This window comes from Phodopus roborovskii, unplaced genomic scaffold, assembly GCF_943737965.1.
Source record: "Phodopus roborovskii unplaced genomic scaffold, PHOROB, whole genome shotgun sequence".
Lineage (NCBI taxonomy): Eukaryota > Metazoa > Chordata > Mammalia > Rodentia > Cricetidae > Phodopus > Phodopus roborovskii.
The window spans coordinates 6,272,346-6,290,988 of record NW_026126407.1 but is presented as its reverse complement, the minus strand read 5'-3'; the positions used below and the strand labels follow the sequence as shown (position 1 = coordinate 6,290,988).

Here is an 18,643-nt window from a genome sequence, read left to right as displayed (position 1 = left end):
TACTATCCTGGAAGACTGCCTCAATTTCTCTCAGATCCAACTTTGACTCCCTCCCTCCCTTCTTTCTTTCTTCTCTTCTCCTCCTCCCTCTTCATTTTTCAAGACAAGGTTTCTCTGTGTAACAGTCCTGGAACTAGCTCTGTAGACCAGGCTGGCTTTGAACTCACAGAAACCCACCTGCCTCTGCCTCCTGAGTGCTGGAATTGATTAAAGGTGCGTGCCATTACCACCCGACTCCAACTTTAACTCTTAATGCCTGAACTGGAGTCCTGGGACGGTTGTTTAGAAGCGACTAAACACTAATCAACAGGGGATGGGACGAGGAAGAACAATACCAAGGCCTCAAAGTTGATTACAAAGAAGTCTAAGAGCGACTGGGGAGGCTGCTGCAAGAGTGGGAGAGAAAGCACGGTCAGAGCAGAGAGATCAGGCTGGAGAGACTGCACAGCAGGTAAGAGGACTTGCTGTTCTTCAGCCAAATTCAGTTCCCAGCAGGAATCCCTGTCTTACAACTGCTGGGCCACACCCACCTGAACTTCAGCTTCTGGGGATCTGATACTCTTTTCTGGCTTCCCTGGACACCTGAACACACACACACACACACACACACACACACACACACACACACACACACACACACACACACCATGTAATCTTTCAAAAAAAAAAATACTGACAAAACATCAAAGGACAGAGGGGTTCCTGTGTCACATGCAGCTGAGAAGTTTAGGAAAATGACTGACAGCTACGAAATCACTGGAGAGCTGGGCTGTGGTGGGGATCTTTGTGAGTTCAAGGACAGTTTGGTTTACAAAGAGTTTCAGGATAGCCAGGACTGTTTCACAGAGAAACCCTGTCTTGAAAAACCAACCAACCAACCAAACAAACAAACCACTGCTCGGTGGCCTGGTGGAGTCAGAAGCAAGAACAAAGAGGATTTTCTTTTCATGAGTGTTTCTCTTAGCTAAGACAGAAATAAATTGCCAGCCTGGTCTGAAGTTGTAGTATAGAGCTATAGTGTAGTGGCTGAGCTCTGCCTTGTATGAATCAGAATCACAACTACCACAATCCCCAATATCTATCTATCTATCTATCTATCTATCTATCTATCTATCTATCTATCTATCTATTTCAAGACAGAGTTCTCTGTGTAGCTCCAGTTGTCCTGGAACTCACTCTGTAGACCAGGCTGTCCTCAAACTCAGAGATCTACCTGTCTGTACTGGGATTACATGAGTCACCACTGCCCAGCTCATTTATGTCTCCTTCTTTCTCCTCAAAGGTTTAACTATATAATAAAATATCTATTGAACACCTTCACGCCATGTTTCAACACTTACTTATTACCATTATTTGATTTCAGAATACCAACCAGCCTGTAGTCCTAGCTCACTGAGGTAGCCTGATCACTGTTGCCTGACAGGGCACCAAAGCAGGCACGCACGCCCTCTGCTGAATGCTCCACAAACTGCAGCCTAGCAATAGCCCGGCCTTAATTCTCAGAACCGCTTCAGGGCGAGCGAGCGCACACCTTTCTGGGAAATGTAGTTGGACATTTGAGTTAGAACTACAAATCCCTGCACACACCGCACTGGAGCTACCTAGTTGAGGGGGTGTTCTGGAGACCACCAATGCTTTTAGCAATGCTTTACAAACTTGACTCTTTACAGGAAGCTTTGGGGATACACTATAGCTTCCTTGACGCTGATGCATAGGCCGACTTTTGCTTCTGCAGCTTCCTCATTGTGGCGAATCTGCCGCTGCGGCACGAGGGCTAGACACCTAGAGAAGCATGTGGAATCGGCTGTGGGAAGTACGACGCTGAAGGTTCTGGGTTCCTTGCGGTCATGGCGGCCACTGCCCCGAAAGCCGGGTCTTCAGCTCCAGAGTCGGCGAGTTCCGCCGAAGCTCCGCTGCAATACAGCCTTCTTCTGCAGTACCTGGTGGGTGACAAGCGTCAGCCCCGGCTCCTGGAGCCTGGCAGCCTGGGCGGGATCCCGAGTCCCTCCAAGAGCGAGGAGCAGAAGATGATCGAGAGGGCGATGGAAAGTTGCGCCTTCAAGGCTGTGCTAGCCTGCGTGGGAGGTGAGGCGAGGTTCGTGGGACCCTTGGGAGGCTGAGAACTTGGAGGGACTTGGGGTTCCTTGCTAAGACCACGCGCCTGGGAGGGAGTCAAAGGACCTGTGGGTTTCGACCTTGATTGCACCGGGATTGGCTCAATGAACCCGAAGATGCTGCTCATGATCCTGGGGTTAGCATTCACAGTTGGGAGTTAGAACGGAGAATCAGAACTACGGTCAGGGCCCTGCATATTGTTCAGTGGATGCTTTCGTTCATTCATTTATTCATTCAAAAAGTTGTAACTGAGCAACTGTCGTGTGTCAGGCAGTGGAAATATGGATCAAAGTGGCAAGAGTCCTGATAGAGAATTTCTAGGACGTGGGCCGAAGAGTGCTGTAGACGCATAGGGAATTGCAAATGCAAAGTCATAGAAATTTGAAGTTCATTCCAGCACTCGGGAGGCAGATGGATCTCTGTGAGTTTGAGGCCAGCCAGCTCTACATAGAGAGACCCCCATCTTAAAAACAAACAAACCAAAACCAAAATTATGAAGGCCAGTGTAATTCGACAGACAGTCGGGGTTGGGTAGGATGGACATTAAGAAAAAAAAAACACACTTCCGGTGTGCAGGTAAAAGGGTTGACTGTATTTGTGGATGAGTTTAAATTTCATTGGGAATGAAAGACATTTACGAAATTCAAATAGCAGGAGTAAAAGTCTTAAAAATTGGGGATGAAGAGGCAGTCAGATCTGAGTTCCAGGCCAACTTGGTCTGTATAGTGAATTCCTGGGCAGCCAGGGTTACATTATAGAGACACTTGTCTTCAAAAACAAAACAAAAAACCGACCAAACAAAAAGCAGATCTTAAGTGTAATAGAAGAGAGAGTATTGGAGCTGGAGTGACTGGAAAGCAGGGGAGGGGAGGCAGTGTCTAGTTTCATTGAAATTACATTGATCTTTTTTTTTTTTTTTTTGAAATTACATTAATCTTGAGGTGATGAGAAGATATCCATAAAGACATACAGAAATGGCTAGGGACAAAGTGCATTTGATAAGGTGCTTGTCATGCAAGCATGAAGATCTGAGTTCAATACCCAGCATTCCTGTAGAAGGCCGAGAATGGCTGGGTGAGATGACCCAGGTGGTTAATCCCAGCACTAGAGAGGCAGATCTGAGTTTGAGGCCAGCCTGGTCTACATAGCAAGCTCCAGGACAGCCTACACAGACAGATTATATATGCTGTGTCTCAAATAGATAAATCGACAGATAAATAGATAAATGTCATTTATGCCTGAAAATGACTTGTAATCTCATTCCTGAGAAAACAGGCAGGCAGATCCTTGGGACTCACTTACCAGCCAGCCTAGTCTAATCAGTTACCCTCTTTAAAAAAGAAAAAGGTGGTTGGGGGTAGTGGCATCTGATTCAACTGCAGCACTCCAAAGACAGGCAGGTAGATTTCTGAGTTTGAGGCTAGCTAGCCTGGTCTGCAGAGCAAGCAAGTTCTGGGACTGCTAGTACTGTTACACTGAGAAACCCTGTCTTGAAAACAAACAAATAAACAAAACAACAACAATGAAAGAGAGAGAGAGAGAGAGAAAGGTAAATGGTTCCTGAGGAGTGACACCCCAGGATTGAACTCTGGCCTACACATACACACAAAGAAATGTTCAAGGTTTAGACAAGTCATTTGTTGACAGCAAACTAGGCTTTCCCATATAATAGTCATACAACTTTGGTCACAGTTACTTAACCTCTCTGAGCTTTGGTTTAGAGAGGACAGCTGGGTGGTAGTGGCATACATTGTTAATCCAAGCACTTGGGAGGTAGAGGCAGGTGGGTCTCTTGGGTTTGAGCTAGCCTATAGTACACTAGCAAGTTCTAGGCCAGTCAGGACTACATAGTGAGGTCCTGTCTCAGACAAACAAAACAGCCACTGTGAAAAATAGAGTATTTCAGAATATGTGGTAATGCCTATCAGGAGACTGTTATGGACATTGGCATGGTTAAGGGAATATATACAAAGCTGATATATATACAAAGCCACTGTAGAGTGGCTGGTCTACAGAGAACAGAGGGTTAAAGCTCCAAGGCTGGGAAATGAAAGGAAGAAATCCTAGGAGAGTGAGGGGATAGACTCTGTGACTGGAGGAAGCAGGATCAAGATTGAATAGCAAGAAACCAGAAAGGCCATTTTCAAGTGTCATCCCAACATGGTAGTCCAGAATGTGCAAAAGAACTCTTATCTCTGCTTGCTTCTAGGATTTGTCTTGGGAGGTGCATTTGGAATCTTTACTGCTGGCATTGATACCAATGTAGGCTTTGACCCTAAGGACCCTTACCGGACACCAACTGCAAAAGAAGTTCTGAAAGACATGGGACAAAGAGGAATGTCCTATGCCAAAAATTTTGCCATTGTGGGCGCCATGTTTTCGTGTACTGAGTGTTTGGTAGAATCTGTAAGTGCCTCTTGCTTTGCTTTTAGAAATCCATGTCTGTTGACATTGCATGTCTCCCCCCAAAGACAGGGTTTCTCTATATAGCACTGACTGTTCTGGAACTGGCTCTGTAGACCAAGCTGGCCTCCAACTCACAGAGATCTACCTGCCACTGATTCCTGAGTGCTGGAATTAAAGATGTGAGCCACCACTACCTGCCCCCCCCTTTTTTTTAAAGTAATCATCTTTTTAAAAAATATAGATTAAGGCCAGATGGTGGTGGTGCATGCCTTTAATCTCAGCTCTTGAGAGGCAGAGGCAGTTGGATGTCTGTGAGTTCAAGGCCTGCCTGGTCTACTGTACAAAGCTAGTCCAGGAAAGCTAAGGCTGTTACAGAGAGAAACCCTGTCTCATAAAAACAAAACATAGACACACACATATTAAAAATTTTGTGTGTCTTAGTGTTTTTGCCTGCATGTATGTATGTACACCATGTGAATGCCTGGTGTTTAAGGAGACCAGAGGAAGGTATTTAAGTCTCTTGAGACTGGATTTATAGGCAGTTGTTAGCTGCCATTTGAGCCCTGAGAACTGAGCCAGGGTCTTTCTGGAAGAGCAGCCAGTGCTCTTAACCACTGAGCCATCAGCCCCCATTACAAAACTTTTAAAAGAGCGGTGTTCTTAGTGTTGTTCCTGGAATGTCAAGCCTTAGTCAGATATGGTCTGTGTTTGCAACCTCAGCCCAAAGGAGCTGAAGGAGAAGAGCATGAGATCTGGGCCAGCCTGAGCTACATAGGAGGACTTTGCCTCAAACAAATATTTTTAAAATGTCACATTTTGGTCTAGATTAGTCCCTAATGTGAACTTTTTGCATATTTATAATAGGGCTTGCCTTTTTTTTTTTTTTTTTTTAAATCTTTTATAGGCAAAAAGTGATTTTTTTCCTTATTTGGTGCTGGAGTTTGAACTTGGGGCTTTATGCATAGAGGATGTGCTCTACCACTGGGTCACAATTTCAACTCAAGTAATTATAGTTAATGATTTAAAGTTATACTGGAGCACATAAGAAATTTGGATTATTTCCCAAATTTCCTTCAGCCCTCTGGTGCCACCTGCAGGAAACACATATAAGCACATACACTTTTTTGGAATTGCCCTCTGGGTAGGACTAAGCTAGGCAGCTGGAAGCCCTGGGTTTTCTTCCCCAGTTGTCTTGTTGGCTCATTTCCCTGGCTCTAAACAGCATTTCTCCACCCACAGTACCGGGGAAAGTCAGACTGGAAGAACAGTGTCATCAGTGGCTGTATCACTGGAGGAGCCATTGGTTTCCGAGGTTAGTAAATAGCTCTCAAGTGCTTTTCTTTTGTGGTCCAGGACATCGTGCTGATGTTGACATTTCCCAACATGAGTGTTCTAAGGATGCTTGATATTCTTCCCTCTGACAGATAAATCCTGACTGCTTCTGTGTTGATGCGGTTCTGGAAACTTGCTTATATCTCCATCTAAGTTAGGCTTTTTCATCCTTGGCACTCTAGAGATTTTGTACCAGTTAAAATCTTTTCCTTTCTTTTTAAACATTACTTATTTTTATTTGTATGGTTGTTTTGCCTGCATGTATAGGTCTGTGTACCACATGCGTGCCTGGTGCCACCGGAGGGCATCAGGTCCCCTGGACTGGAGCTATAGATATTAGTGAGTCATGTGGCTGGTCATCTGCAAGAGGAACAAGTCCTCTTTTTTAACTGCTGAGCCATCTCTCCAGACCCCCCCCCCCCAGATAAATCTTTGCCAATGTGTGCAGTGGGGTCACGTACACTGTAGGCTCTTTGGCCAGATGCCCACAGCTTTTTAGGATGGGACAACTAGAAGCATCCCCTGCTGTTGTCAGAAGCCATGTGAGGGGGGGGAAATCACTCATAGTCAACCATAGAGATAGCTCTTGCCTAGAAAAAAGAGCTTCTATGTTGAGTGTGTGAGACAGTGTGCTCATGATAAATAGTTGCCATGTAGGATAGTGTAGGAGCCTAGCTACGTCACTCCAGCCCTTAGCAGTCCACATATGCAGGCTGTGCTGAGACTGATTTCCTGGCATTTCAAGTTTCTGACCATTTTTTCCCTTATTTTATACAGTTGTCAGGGTTTTGTTTGTTTTCCAGTTCTGGGAACCAGACCCAGGTCCTTGTAAATACTAAGCAGTTTAGTACTGAGCTACAGCCCCAGTCCCATGGGTCATTTTAATTTTTGCATATAGATTTTAATAGCTGTGTCTTTTTGCATTTGGGGACTCTTAGATTTCTACTAATTGAAAGCTAAGGGCACACTAGACATGATGATACATGCATGTAAGCCTACCATTCAGGAAGAGTCAAGGGACCTTACTCAAAAAAACTAAGGGGGCTGATTGAAGAAGTGGCTCAGCTCAGATTATGTACATTCTTGTGGAGTTCCATTCCCCACATCCTCACAGCACCCTCAGGCACCTATGTACACATGGCATTCACTGTCTCTCTCTTCCTCTCTCTCTCTCACATACACACGCGCACACACACACACGCACACACACACACACACGCACACAATACATTTAAAATACAAGGGGGACAGGGAAGGACAGAGGAAAGATAAGTGCAGACATCCTTGAAATGTTAGATTATCGGCTAGAAAGAAGCCAGCCCTCATCTCCTTCCTGTTCCAGTGTGGAACATTGGCCTTAAGGATTTGAACTTTCCTAGAAGCAGCTTGTATTGCTGGGCTGCTCTCCATCACTCACAGTTTGACTTACCCCAGCAGAAGCTCTCATCTTCCAAGAGCCAGTGATCTGCCATCAGTAAAGCTACACTGGCTCCTCTCTGCCATGTGTGGTCTTCCTATAGTGTAGCTTTTTTAGGGCTGTGAGCTCAGCTCCCCCTAGCATTGCTTTGATCACCTTCCCAGGAATTTATTCCATAAACAGATCAGGGTATAAGACCATATGCTTTCATTTGATTCCAAGAGCCTCTTCCCTTAACTGGTTCTTGACTGTGAGGGGCTTGTTCCCTACAACTGGAATCAGTAAATGTTTAGAATTAGAAGAGGTAAGCAAATGTATAGTTAAATGAAGCTCAGTGGTTTGGATGGGATATGTTGCTTCATTGAAGTCTTAATGAGGCACGATGAGTTTGAATGACTGAACATGCTTAAATTGGTTTCTTTGCATCTGTGGTGCAAACTTTTTGTAAGTACAGTCCAGTGTAGCACCTGTTACTGTGGTAATGCTGCTTATGTTTGCTTTGCAGCTGGTGTAAAGGCTGGGGCCATAGGTTGTGGAGGTTTTGCTGCTTTCTCTGCTGCAATCGATTATTACCTACGATGAAAGAAACGCCTGGAAGGAGGGAGGATGCCCGCCACCTTCAGAGCTGTTTTTTGGAGCACTTTCTACACTCTTGGCATTGCTTCAGGGGCGAAGCCAATTGTTTCCCTCTTGGTGGTATGAGGGAACTATCTCGTTGTTCTCCGCCTCCAGCCATTGGAACAGCCACACTTTTCTACTTCTGAATTCCAAATAGGTTTGTCAGGGTAGATTGTATGCCTCCTTGCAGTAAAAAGACCAGGAGGCAGTGTGTTGACTGTTAAGAATTGAGCTCAGCTCAGGCTCAGTCCTGACCTCACTTGGCTCTCCAGCTATGAACAGGGAGGCGGCAGTATGTTTGCACATAGCCAGGAAGCTCTTCTGCCTTGAAACTCTATGCAAGCATTCATATTGAGTACCAGGGCAGGACAAAGTAAACTTAGGCCATCCAGGAAAGTATCTCATTTCAATTACTATCTTTGATATCCTTGTTAAAAATAGGTATACGGGGGCTGGCAAGATGGCTCAATGGTTAATAGCACTTGGCTGTTCTTCCAGAGGTCCCAGCACCCATATTATGGCTCAAAACAATCTGTAACTCGCGTTCCAGGGGTCCAAGGTCCTCCCTCTTCTGACCTCTGAGGGCACCAGACCCCACTGCATAGATATACAGCTTCCACACATAAGGCTAGCTAGCCCAAAGAGTGACAGACAGTTCAATGGGAAGACCGGGTAGTCTCTAAAGACCTCTGGGAACGCTAGTCTCACGGTTTGTGGAAACTGTATCTTTGTCACCACTCTGTTATCTGGGCCTCTCCCCAGAAGCACAGTCTAGCCATGTTCTCACATGCACTGCAGTATGCTGCAAACTCCCAGTGGGCCGGCTGATGCTCATGCATGTAGCTTGCAGAGCCCAGCCCAGTTTAAAGACACACAAGTACCTTCCTGTGGTTATCCTGCCAACTCATCATAACCACACCCCAGATCAAATGTGGAAGGCCTGCTCACTACCACCCTTCTTCCCCATTAAGCTTTTCTTTGGCTTTAGTTTTTTATTTCAACAGTTGAGCCCAGTTATACCATGGCAGAAAACAAGCCTTTTGTGTTTGGTCTGTGCTGCTGGACTACTTCACCGCAGTGTACGGTGAAGAAGGAATAACGGACTCAGTCCTGCCCCACTGTCAGCTGCGTAGGAGGCTCAGCAAAGACCTGTAACTGGCTGCCTTCACCTAGCATCCAGTCCTTTTTCCTGACTGTATACGAACCCTTCCACGCTTTCGTTGCTTTCTTCATCTCTATTCATCCTTAAGCAGAATTCAAAGACTCAACTTCAACACTGAGTCATTTGAATGTGTTTGTATATAAGTGATGATATCAGAGCCAGAGAAGCATCTTTTTGCTGCTTCCTTGGAATGGTGTTAGTGCACAGGGCTCATGTTCTTCTCTGCTGAATCCTTTCATCCTTTCATTTTGCTGAGGGAAAAACCAGGGTTTAGCATACACCTTTAATCTCAGTAATCGGCAGACAGGCAGGTGGATCTCTGAGTTTGAGGCCAGCCTGGTCCACAGAGAGAATTTCAGGGCAGCAAGAGCTACATACTGAGACCTTGTCTTGAAAAATGGAGAATACCCAAAGCTTCATACATGTGAGGCCGCTAGTCCCCAGTGAATTAACTCTGTATGATACCTGCCCTGTTTTCATAAGCATGAGGCTTCATTACTGAAAGACCAGCTGGAGCATAGGAGTGTTCCCAATACCTGTAAATTCTTCATCTGGGAACACCCTGAAGCAAGGATAGTTTCTACCTGGTACTTGTCAAAGTGCTCAGGTGCCTAAGGCCTTTGACCAGCTGGTCACCCACATGAGCCCCAATACAAGAAATGTTGCCAACACAACTGTCTTGGCAAAGAAGACCCTCCAGGCTGTCAGTAGACATCAGTTGACAAGCCGAGCCTTGTCCATGTGGACTATTCAATCAAGAAGAGATGAATAGCTTCCTGTTTTAGATGGCTGCAGGGTCAGTATGAGCTCATAAACCAAACAGTAATTTGCAGACACATCTGTTCCTGATCTTTGGAATAAACAGTGTCCAATGGCTTCGGCTGGTGGAAGTCCCACAGAAACCCTACTGGTTCTTCCAAAGAGGGGGTGGACTCTTGGTGGAGGATGCAGGTCTCTGACAAGCAAATTTAACCAAAGGCTGCCATAAAAGACATACCAATTTTGAGGAAAACGTAAGTTTGTGGATGGCCAACGGGGCACCTCTGCCGTCTTTGCCAGGAACACTCATGACCAGGTCCATAGTGAGTATCCTATGAAGGGAACTACAGCAGTGATAACTTAGAAATGTGTACAGAGTGAGAAGAGGTCTCACCTCACCAACTGCCATAGTCCCCAAAAGTCAGAAGAGAGGTTCCTGGAAACATCTGGGTGCAGCTGGGAGGACTTAAATATTTAGGTTGGTGATCTTCCCTGGACTACTGAGAACACAAACATCCACACCACAGGGCTGCTTTTGTGCAAATGTTGGGGCTTTGCATTTTTTTAATTAACATTTCCCTCTCACGTGGTTTACATCAATTTATAATAATCTACATTAAGTTTAAACAGAACAGAGACAAAAAAAAAAATATATCCATACCAACTTATTAGGGGTCCCATCCTACCTTGTCAGCAAAAGCTGGCAGCTCTCATTCACTGCCCAAGCAAGTACAGGCATGCCTGAGATTCCTGGACCCTGTGTCCCAGTGCCCTGCTGGCAGTGATGGGGTTCTGGGCAGCACGGCCCCTGTCGCAGGAAAAACACCAGACACTTCCTTGGTGTACCTCAGTTGAGGTCTGGCACCTGATTCGCCCTACTTGGGGTGGGATTTATAAATAATAGGAACCTTTAATAATTCTCAGCTCCTCCTCCAGCCTTCCTGCTGTTATATTGCCTAAGCAACCTGGGGACTTCAGTAGCTAGTGCCCAGAAGCCAACATTCCCTGTTTCAGAGACAGGAGGCACTGTTTTGATGGGCTCTGGTAATCTGTTACTGCCAATTCTTTGGAAGCAAGAACGCCACACACCACCACTTGAGTGCCAAGATAGTAGCTGGATGATGTGACCTCTATACTCACGGGCATTTCCCTTCACCTGTTTGAGACAGCAAGGTTCCTTGTTTAAACTGGTAATGGGCAGCTGGGAAGTTGGTATCCCTTTCTCCTGTATGCACAAACTGTACCGTTCTGTCAAAGACAACAGGAATGAACAGGACCCAAAAGAGCTCTGCCTCTCACCTAGCAGACACAACAGCTTGGGGGCCAGCAAACCCATCTTTAGACTTAGCCCTGAGCACACATAATGAGAGCTGGTCTCCCCAATCCTGAGGGCCAAGAATCAACTCTGCCACATAGAAGATACAGGAAGCTGTGTGGTAGTCCCCTATGACAGGAGCACCTTTTTTTCCCTGGTAAAAAAGGCTGGTAGTTGCTCCTCAGACTGAAACAGTGCTTTGGGAGTAAATCTCTCTAGTAACAAGCAATAGGTTGTAGAGCTGGGAATGACACCCACCGACCCTGTCCTCTAGAGCCCCAGCAGAACACACAAGGGAGGCAGCCTGTCCTCAATTTGTAGAATATTTGGGATTACCCACAGGGCTGGATTTAGGAGCTGGTGCAGTGCCAGGGCAGGACCATTCCAGTTGGGTTGTGCCTTCTGCTCCTAGGTCTGAAGCACGCATTGCAATGTGGCTGCCCCGTGGCAGTGCTTGGCTGTTGAGAGTGTAAAATCTAAGGCAAAAGTACCACGAGGTATGTGAGGTTCCAGGTTCCAGGACAGAGCCTGCTTTCATCTGGACACCTGACTCAGCCACAGAATTTGCCCTCCAGGAGTCTGGGCCCCACTAGGACAGCCTCTGCAGGTCTTCACTGTGAAGACTCGTCACTGCTTCCTGCTCCATCCACCTTGTTCCTTCTCTGCCTGGGAGTCCACCACACCCTCAGGTGCATTCCTGACCTCTCCTGATAACAGGACACTTGTGAGTCATTACACTCAAAGAAAACACAAGGGAAAAGGGAACAGAATTAAGCAGTAGAAGAAACAGTTGAAAATGCCTCATGGTAGGCAGGAGATACACAGATAAACCCCAGAAAGGGTAATTCTCAAATAGAACATTCCAGAAATCAGCTCTCCAGCTCTGTGCTAAGCTGAGGATTAGTGTGTCTCTGTCTCCTTATTCAACATTTGCACAGACAGCAAGGAAAGCAGGTGTGCTTCCACAGGTGGAGAGCAATGAGGCCAAGGGCGGCACGCAGCACATCGGACAGGATACCACTGCCCAGGGCCTCTGCAGAGCTTTCCAATGATGGAGCAAAACCCCACGCTGCACATGCATGCAGCAGGCTGGGAAGATGGAGAGGGCAGAGACACTGCCGGGAGCCTGCAATCTGGGAGCAGGGCCAAGAGAGGAGAAGTTGGCAGCAGTTACACAGCACAAAATAATAAAAGTTCCCAGACTGGACTCAGGCAGAAAGAAAGTGTCGGGAGAAATGGAAGAGCAAAGCAGGCTGTCTGTGCTCACACCAGCTCGGCCACTGCCTTTTCTGCATGACAAATACACATAAAACAATTCTCAGACAGCACGGAGGGAGCATCAGACATACGCAAAGGTACAGAGGTGGGAGCTGGGGTGTGGTGAGGAGGCTGGGGGCCAATCAGCTGGCTTTGTACAAGGTGGCACAAAAGATGCACGAGTTCCAGTTCTTGGAAGGTGGCTTCCTTTGGACGCTGGAGTGCTAGGCTGGGGTGGGGGGGGTTCTGTTGCAGTCTTTCAAGTCTATGCTGGGCCCCAGCTGGAGGGCTGGCTCTGGCCACCTCCCACAGCTGCCTGCCTCAGGCTACACATCTGTGGAGAAGTACAGTGTGTTCCGCTTCAGTTCTGCGAAGGAAATGGGAGGGTGCTGCAGGTAGTAAAGTAGGACCTGGACCTGTGGAGAAATAAGGAGACCGAGGTTGTGGTCCTAATGTTCCAGACACCCCTCGCCCCTCACCTTCTATGTCAAGAAGGAATGACTCCTGAGCTGCAACCAAGTCTGTTGTCCATGTAACACCCACCCCAGGCTCATTCTGGCTTCTTCCCCACCCCCTTTTTTTGGAAGCCCAGGTTCCCAGGTTCCTTCACTCTTTACGCACTAGAGGGTGCTGTAGGGCCAAGGGTCAGGGAGCCAGCCACTTCATGCCTATATCAAAAGGGGGCCTGGGATCAGATTTGGTTGGACCACCTATGATGGTGTTAAAGGTATCTCAGGAGAGCCTGACCCTGAAAGCAATCCCAAAGCTTTCATACATTAGGTCAACTCCCAGCCCTGAATCTTCTATACCTCTGAGACTGAGGCACTGTCAGGAAAGCATCTAGCCCCTGAACAGACATTCCTCAACTCTTGTCTAGACTCACTTTGTGTTTTGTACTAAGCAGGAATGATGCCCTGTAACCCTGTGCTTGGGTATCCTACGTCCCACTAATTCAGCTGCCTGGGGGTGGGGGTGGGGTGGAGCCTCTGAATTGTCTAGAGGCCTACACAGTGCCAGTAGTACCTGGGCCATGACATCATGGGACCAGATATCTGCAGCTGATGTGAGATGTGTTTTGCTCTCCACTTCTGAGGGTCTCAGTAACGTGGGGCCAAACACAGTGGCCAGGTTGTGAAGCGACATCTTGTTGATGGGTTCCTTCTCAGCAACCCTGAGGAAAGGAAGAAACAGAAGTCACTTCTCAGCAGCCCCAGGAGACCTGGCACCTGAAGAAGCTCCCTCGAGCATCAAGAAAGCAGTCACCCAGCTTCCCTTCCTACAGGTGGGAAGGACATTAGGCTAAGGGATTGAGGTCCTAGCTGTGTCCCAGTATATTTCTGTAACATACCCCTAGCTCCTAGGCTAAGTCACAACCTGATGGAAAACTGCCAGGCCAGGACTAACTATGAATAGCATCACCCTTGATTTAGATAAAATCATTACAATAAGATGCAGAATACATAGGGTATGGTGGCACACACCTTTAATCTCAGCATGAGGGAGGAAGAGGCAGAAGAATTTCTGTAAATTCAAGGTTAGCCTGGCCTACAAGAGTGAGTTCCAAGATAGCCAGAGCTGTTACATAGAGAAACCCCATCCTGAAAAACCAAAGACAGACAGACACACACAGAATAAGAGAGAGAGAGACTGAGAGAGAAAATGAACATAATACTGTTCTAAGAACTCTTCCAGTAATACTGCATACTGTCACTCATTTTGAGGCAAGTACCATTATGATACCCATTTTTGAGGTGAGGAAACCAAGAACAGAGAGGTTAAGTGCTTTACCCACAGCCATGACTGATAGGTGCTAGAGCTGGTTCCTGAACCCTGAGTAGTCTCCCCAAGAGTCCATACTCTTACTGTTGTTTTTCATTTGGAATCCAACAGTAAAACAGTTATGGGGAATCAACAGTGCACAGGACAGGTCAGGGAGGACATGCTGCCCAGATGCAGCTGTTAGCTGAGCCTGCAGTTTATACAGGCTGTGTTGTAGCAGGAACAGTTATAACCAGAGGCAAGTCTGAAGGCTGGATCCCCATTGCCTCTGAAGGGCCTGCTTTGGCTCTCCTGATTTTCACTGCTTCTCCTACGCATTAGACCAGGTCCTCTGCTGACATGTCCTCTGAGTGATAGTGGGAGCTGTCATCTGTAGTTACTGTCCAGGCAGGCTCAGTGTCACCAATCACATCAAGAATTCCTGACCTCCCCTGATTCTATACTAGGAAATGTTTCTAAGGCTTCAATACATACAAACCCTGGGCAGGGCCTCTCATCCTACTCGCAATGCAACTCCCACCCTCTAGGCAGGAGTCAAAAATGTGCCTGCTGACTGCTTTGGAAACAGGCAAACACTTCAATGCCAGCAGGCAGTTATGCAACTGGCTAGCAGACAGACAGACAGACAGACAGACAGAGACAGACACACACACACACACACACACACACACACACACCCAGATGTGGGCCCAGTTCCCAGGGTGGAAAACCTAATGAATTTTCCCTTCCCATTCCTTCTTAGTGTGTCTTCCCACAACGTTTGCTGAACTATCTGGGAACTGGTTGGGACTTTGTTTCTCTGCAAACCATGTCTCATGATGGGAAAAACAAGGCAGCAGCCCCAGCTGTGTCTAAGTCCCCACTGGTCCTGCAGAGGCTGGCCTGGCTGAACTACAGCCAGCACATGGACAGATGAGAGGATGAGCTCAGAGATGCTGGTCTAATGAAGCAAGTGGATTTAAGGAACACCAAATGACCCATCCTTCCAGTAGGTGTCTGTGATTAGTCCTGGGCTGAAGAGTGAGTGATGAGGATACCCTGGTACTAAAATGAATGTCACCTGAACAGTTCTGATTTGCTCTGACCATGGGAGGGGCAAGGGAAAGTGAGAATTGTCTTATTTGGAAGCTGCAGATTTTAAGTACAATTTCATTGCTAAGCCAAGCAATTCCCCACTGGGCTTGGGGGTCTCAGTTTCCCTTTCATAATGTATGGGTCAAGACCAGCAGGTTTCAAATTCTTTTTTTTTGGGGGGGGTGTTGAGACAGAATTTCTCTGTAGCTTTGTCCTGGAACTAGTTTTTGTAGACCAGGTCTCAAACTCACAGAGATCCACCTACCTCTGCCTCCTGAGAGCTGGGATTAAAGGCGTGCGGCACCACTGCCTGGCTATGTTTCAAATTCTTAACTGACTCACAATAAACACATTTGATGGTATAACCCAGGACACATATTTACAGACAACTGAACAAAACAGTACTTTTGCCTGCAGCACACCGTTGCTGCCCTTTCCGTTTCATTAGGAAAGAAAAAAAAAAAAAAAAAAAAAAAAATGCTGCATTGGGTTGGTGAGATGGCTCAGTGCTTAAAGGTCCTTGCAGCCAATTTTAACAACCAGAGTCCAGTCCTAGAACCCACATAGTAGGAAAGAATTGACTTCTACAAGTTGTCCTCTGACCTCCACATGTAAGCCATGGTGTGTGTGCAAACACACACACACATACTAAATGTAAACAAACCAAAAGTTATACTAACTAAATGGCTGCATTTGGGGCCCTCAGATTAAAACTAACCCAAGGGCCTGTGCTTTACCCACCATTCTATAAGGATCTCCTTATGTTTCCCAAGCTATTCTTGATTGTTCATGCAATCCCCCTGCTTCAGCATCCTGACAACAGGCACGTGCCACTGTGCCATGGCTAATTACTTTAGGCTGCAATTAGAAGCCACCGTTTCCTAATAGAATGTCTGAGTTCAGGAGGCTGAGAGCAATCACTCAGGCTTCTGTGGGTAGCCTAGCAGAGGTCAGTATCCCACCTTTCCTCCTTACCTTTTCAAGTGTTCCAGCAGGAAAAGGAAGGTGATGAGGTTGGGGTCAGGCAGGGAACGGAGTAGATGCATCATGCAGTTCTCCTTGGCAGCAGGGTCTGACAGGGCTGCAGGGGGAGAAAGGGCTAGGACAGGGCCTGGCTGGAGGGCCGGAAGCCTGGCCCAGAAGGAGAGCCTGGTCCATCACCAGAGGGCTCCCCTGGGATGCGCCACCACAACTAGTAACATGGCTAGAAGGCAGGCTGGGGGACCAGCCTCTTCCTTCTTTCCTGTGCTAGCCATTACCCCAGTGCCACAAGCCGCACTCTATGCTAGTTTAATCCAGTAGTTGCACAGTATTACTAGGGGTGGGAATGTTTCCTGTCCAACACTTCTGATGCTGGTGCCCAAATCAAACAGTCTCTCCTAGGTTTCACCTTCTCCATAGGGTCTCAAGCCTTGTCTGCTTCAGAAGATGGGAGATTGTGCCAGGCCTAGAAGTGACCCATGTAGGTGGGCACAGGAACTCCACTGGCTAGTACTTGGGCAATGAGGAGAGCTATTCTGTTGTCCCCAGTAAAGTATGGTTTAACAGCTTCCTCTCTGGCCCTGGGACCTACCCACTCAGGGCCTTTTCCCCTAAATGCCTGTGTTTCTAGGAAGCAGATCAAAATATGTAAGGAGGAGCCACAAAGGGGACACATAGGCAGAGGGACAGGTGAGCAAGAGTCTGCCTTAGCACCAGGCCCAGTAGGTAGCACCTCACTCTCAGGTCCTTTAGCCACAATGACAGAGAGTACACTGGCTATTGGCAGGGATGCATGGGGCATCTTCTTTTCATTTTAGCAGCCTAGGACACTTAGCCCAGCCAACCCTCAGAATGCCAGAAACCTCACCAATGCCCTCCATGAAGGCTGGGTAAAGTCGGTCTGTGAGGAGGGGCTCAGGCAGTTCTCGAAAGTAGAGCTTGAGGGTACCAGCAATGGCGTTGATATCCATGTCACTCAGCATCAGTAGGATGTCCTTGTTATCTGTGCAGGAGGGGGCAAAGTCTTGAGGCTGCACTGACTTGAGACGTCTACTCCTCAGTGGTAGCCCTCTGTACTGTCCCTCAAACTTGTACCCAAAGCACGTCAGCCTTTGGCTTCCCCTTAGACAGTCAGGACAAATGTGGTGCCCACTAGCTCTGTTATGTTAAACTAGCTGCTATTTGTGGGAAAGGACAGCAGGGGACAGGCTGGGGTCCCCTGTGGCTTCCCAGAAGAAAGGAGGGACATAACTTGTCACCCAGAGTACCAGAGCTACATCCACACCACATAGCACACACCTAATCACATGTTCCAGGGAGCCATATACCAGCATGCTCTTAGCCCTATCCTATCCTTACCTACCTGGACTTATTGCTGTTGGCCATCCTGAGCTCAGGCATCCTGAGCACCATGTATGTTACGGCCTGACCCCACAGGATGGAGAAGAGGAAACCGAGGGCCAGACCCCACCACAAAAGGGCTATGTTGAGGCAGACCTGCCCCATGGTAACAGAGCCCAGACACAGCGGGGAGGAACCTGAGCCAGCAATATATACTCTAAAGTCAAAATGGTCTCAATTTAAGTTCAGGTACAAAAATCTACAAGCGGATAACCCAGAGTCAGGGACCTGACCACTCTGAATGCCATCTGTATTTGTATGTAGCAGTGGCTAAGAAAATGAGTGGGGGAGACTAAGACAAGATGTAGAACATGTGACGTGTCAGGGGAACTCAGAATCAGCTCCCCTCACACTACAACAAAATACAGACCAAGCTGCTCTCCACCAGCTGCTAGGTACCGCCCATGCCCACTGGGCCTCCCTACTCACTGGCATCAAAGACGGCCTTCAGTGCCTGGATGTCCGTGGCCACCCCTGATATCCTGTAGATGCCAACCTCCTCGATGCCCCTCTTCTCCACCTCTTCTATACACTGCCGTACGATGTAGGGCACCTTGGAGCGCTCCCGCCTGCAGGACACGATACATAGGAGATGGATGGAGGGAGATTCGCACACTGGCTGTGCCCTCTACTTCCAAAACCGCATACCTCAGCCTTGGGTAGCTTAAGCCACTTGGGGTCAGGAGTCAAAGCAAGGAAGGCCTGGGGAAGAGGCTATCCCATTCCCTAAAGATGCTTGCTGAGGTACAGCAAGGAGCATAGGCGGGAGGAGTTTCAAAGACTAGGGAGAGAACATGGGCTGGAGCCAAATGCTTGTGGGTAGGGGCAGTTCAGTGGCAGAGCAGCTCTGTAGCAAGTGTGAGACCCTGGGTCCCAACTCTAGCAATGCAATAAAAAAAAAAAAAAAAAAGAAATGCTCAAGGGGAAAGGAAAGACAAGAAATGCCACGGGGAGACTGAGCAGCTAACCCACATGACCAGGGTAGGGAACAAAGTGCCCGGAGGGGCAGAGTGACCTAAAGGGCGTG

General features: G+C 47.5%; 2 protein-coding genes across 3 annotated transcripts in view; one reads left to right on the top strand and one right to left on the bottom strand.

Annotated features, from left to right (window-relative positions):
• The first annotated feature begins 1,842 nt into the window (after positions 1-1,842).
• On the top strand, positions 1,843-8,000 carry Timm22 (translocase of inner mitochondrial membrane 22). The gene is made up of 4 exons (XM_051179974.1): positions 1,843-2,085; positions 4,325-4,521; positions 5,761-5,833; positions 7,776-8,000. The coding sequence occupies exons 1-4, from the start codon at positions 1,848-1,850 to the stop codon at positions 7,850-7,852; spliced, it is 585 nt and encodes a 194-aa protein (XP_051035931.1). The 5' UTR covers positions 1,843-1,847; the 3' UTR covers positions 7,853-8,000.
• A 2,339-nt stretch (positions 8,001-10,339) lies between these two features.
• Abr (ABR activator of RhoGEF and GTPase) overlaps positions 10,340-18,643 on the bottom strand; it is a 199,350-nt gene continuing 191,046 nt past the window's right edge. For both annotated transcript variants that reach the window (XM_051179961.1, XM_051179960.1), the window contains 5 exons: positions 18,046-18,185; positions 17,084-17,218; positions 16,210-16,315; positions 13,405-13,552; positions 10,340-12,797 (listed from right to left, as the gene is read on the bottom strand). In XM_051179961.1, the coding sequence (XP_051035918.1) occupies positions 12,708-12,797; positions 13,405-13,552; positions 16,210-16,315; positions 17,084-17,218; positions 18,046-18,185 (619 nt within the window). In that variant the 3' untranslated portion in view covers positions 10,340-12,707. The remainder of the gene's footprint in view (positions 12,798-13,404; positions 13,553-16,209; positions 16,316-17,083; positions 17,219-18,045; positions 18,186-18,643) is intronic.

What these genes read in the sequence shown, in the direction of transcription:
- Timm22 (XM_051179974.1), top strand. Translation starts at nt 1,848, where the DNA reads ATGGCGGCCACTGCCCCGAAAGCCGGGTCTTCAGCTCCAGAGTCGGCG. An exon ending in TGTGCTAGCCTGCGTGGGAG is followed by an intron (nt 2,086 to 4,324) that starts GTGAGGCGAGGT and finishes GCTTGCTTCTAG; the next exon opens with GATTTGTCTTGGGAGGTGCA. An exon ending in CTGAGTGTTTGGTAGAATCT is followed by an intron (nt 4,522 to 5,760) that starts GTAAGTGCCTCT and finishes CTCCACCCACAG; the next exon opens with TACCGGGGAAAGTCAGACTG.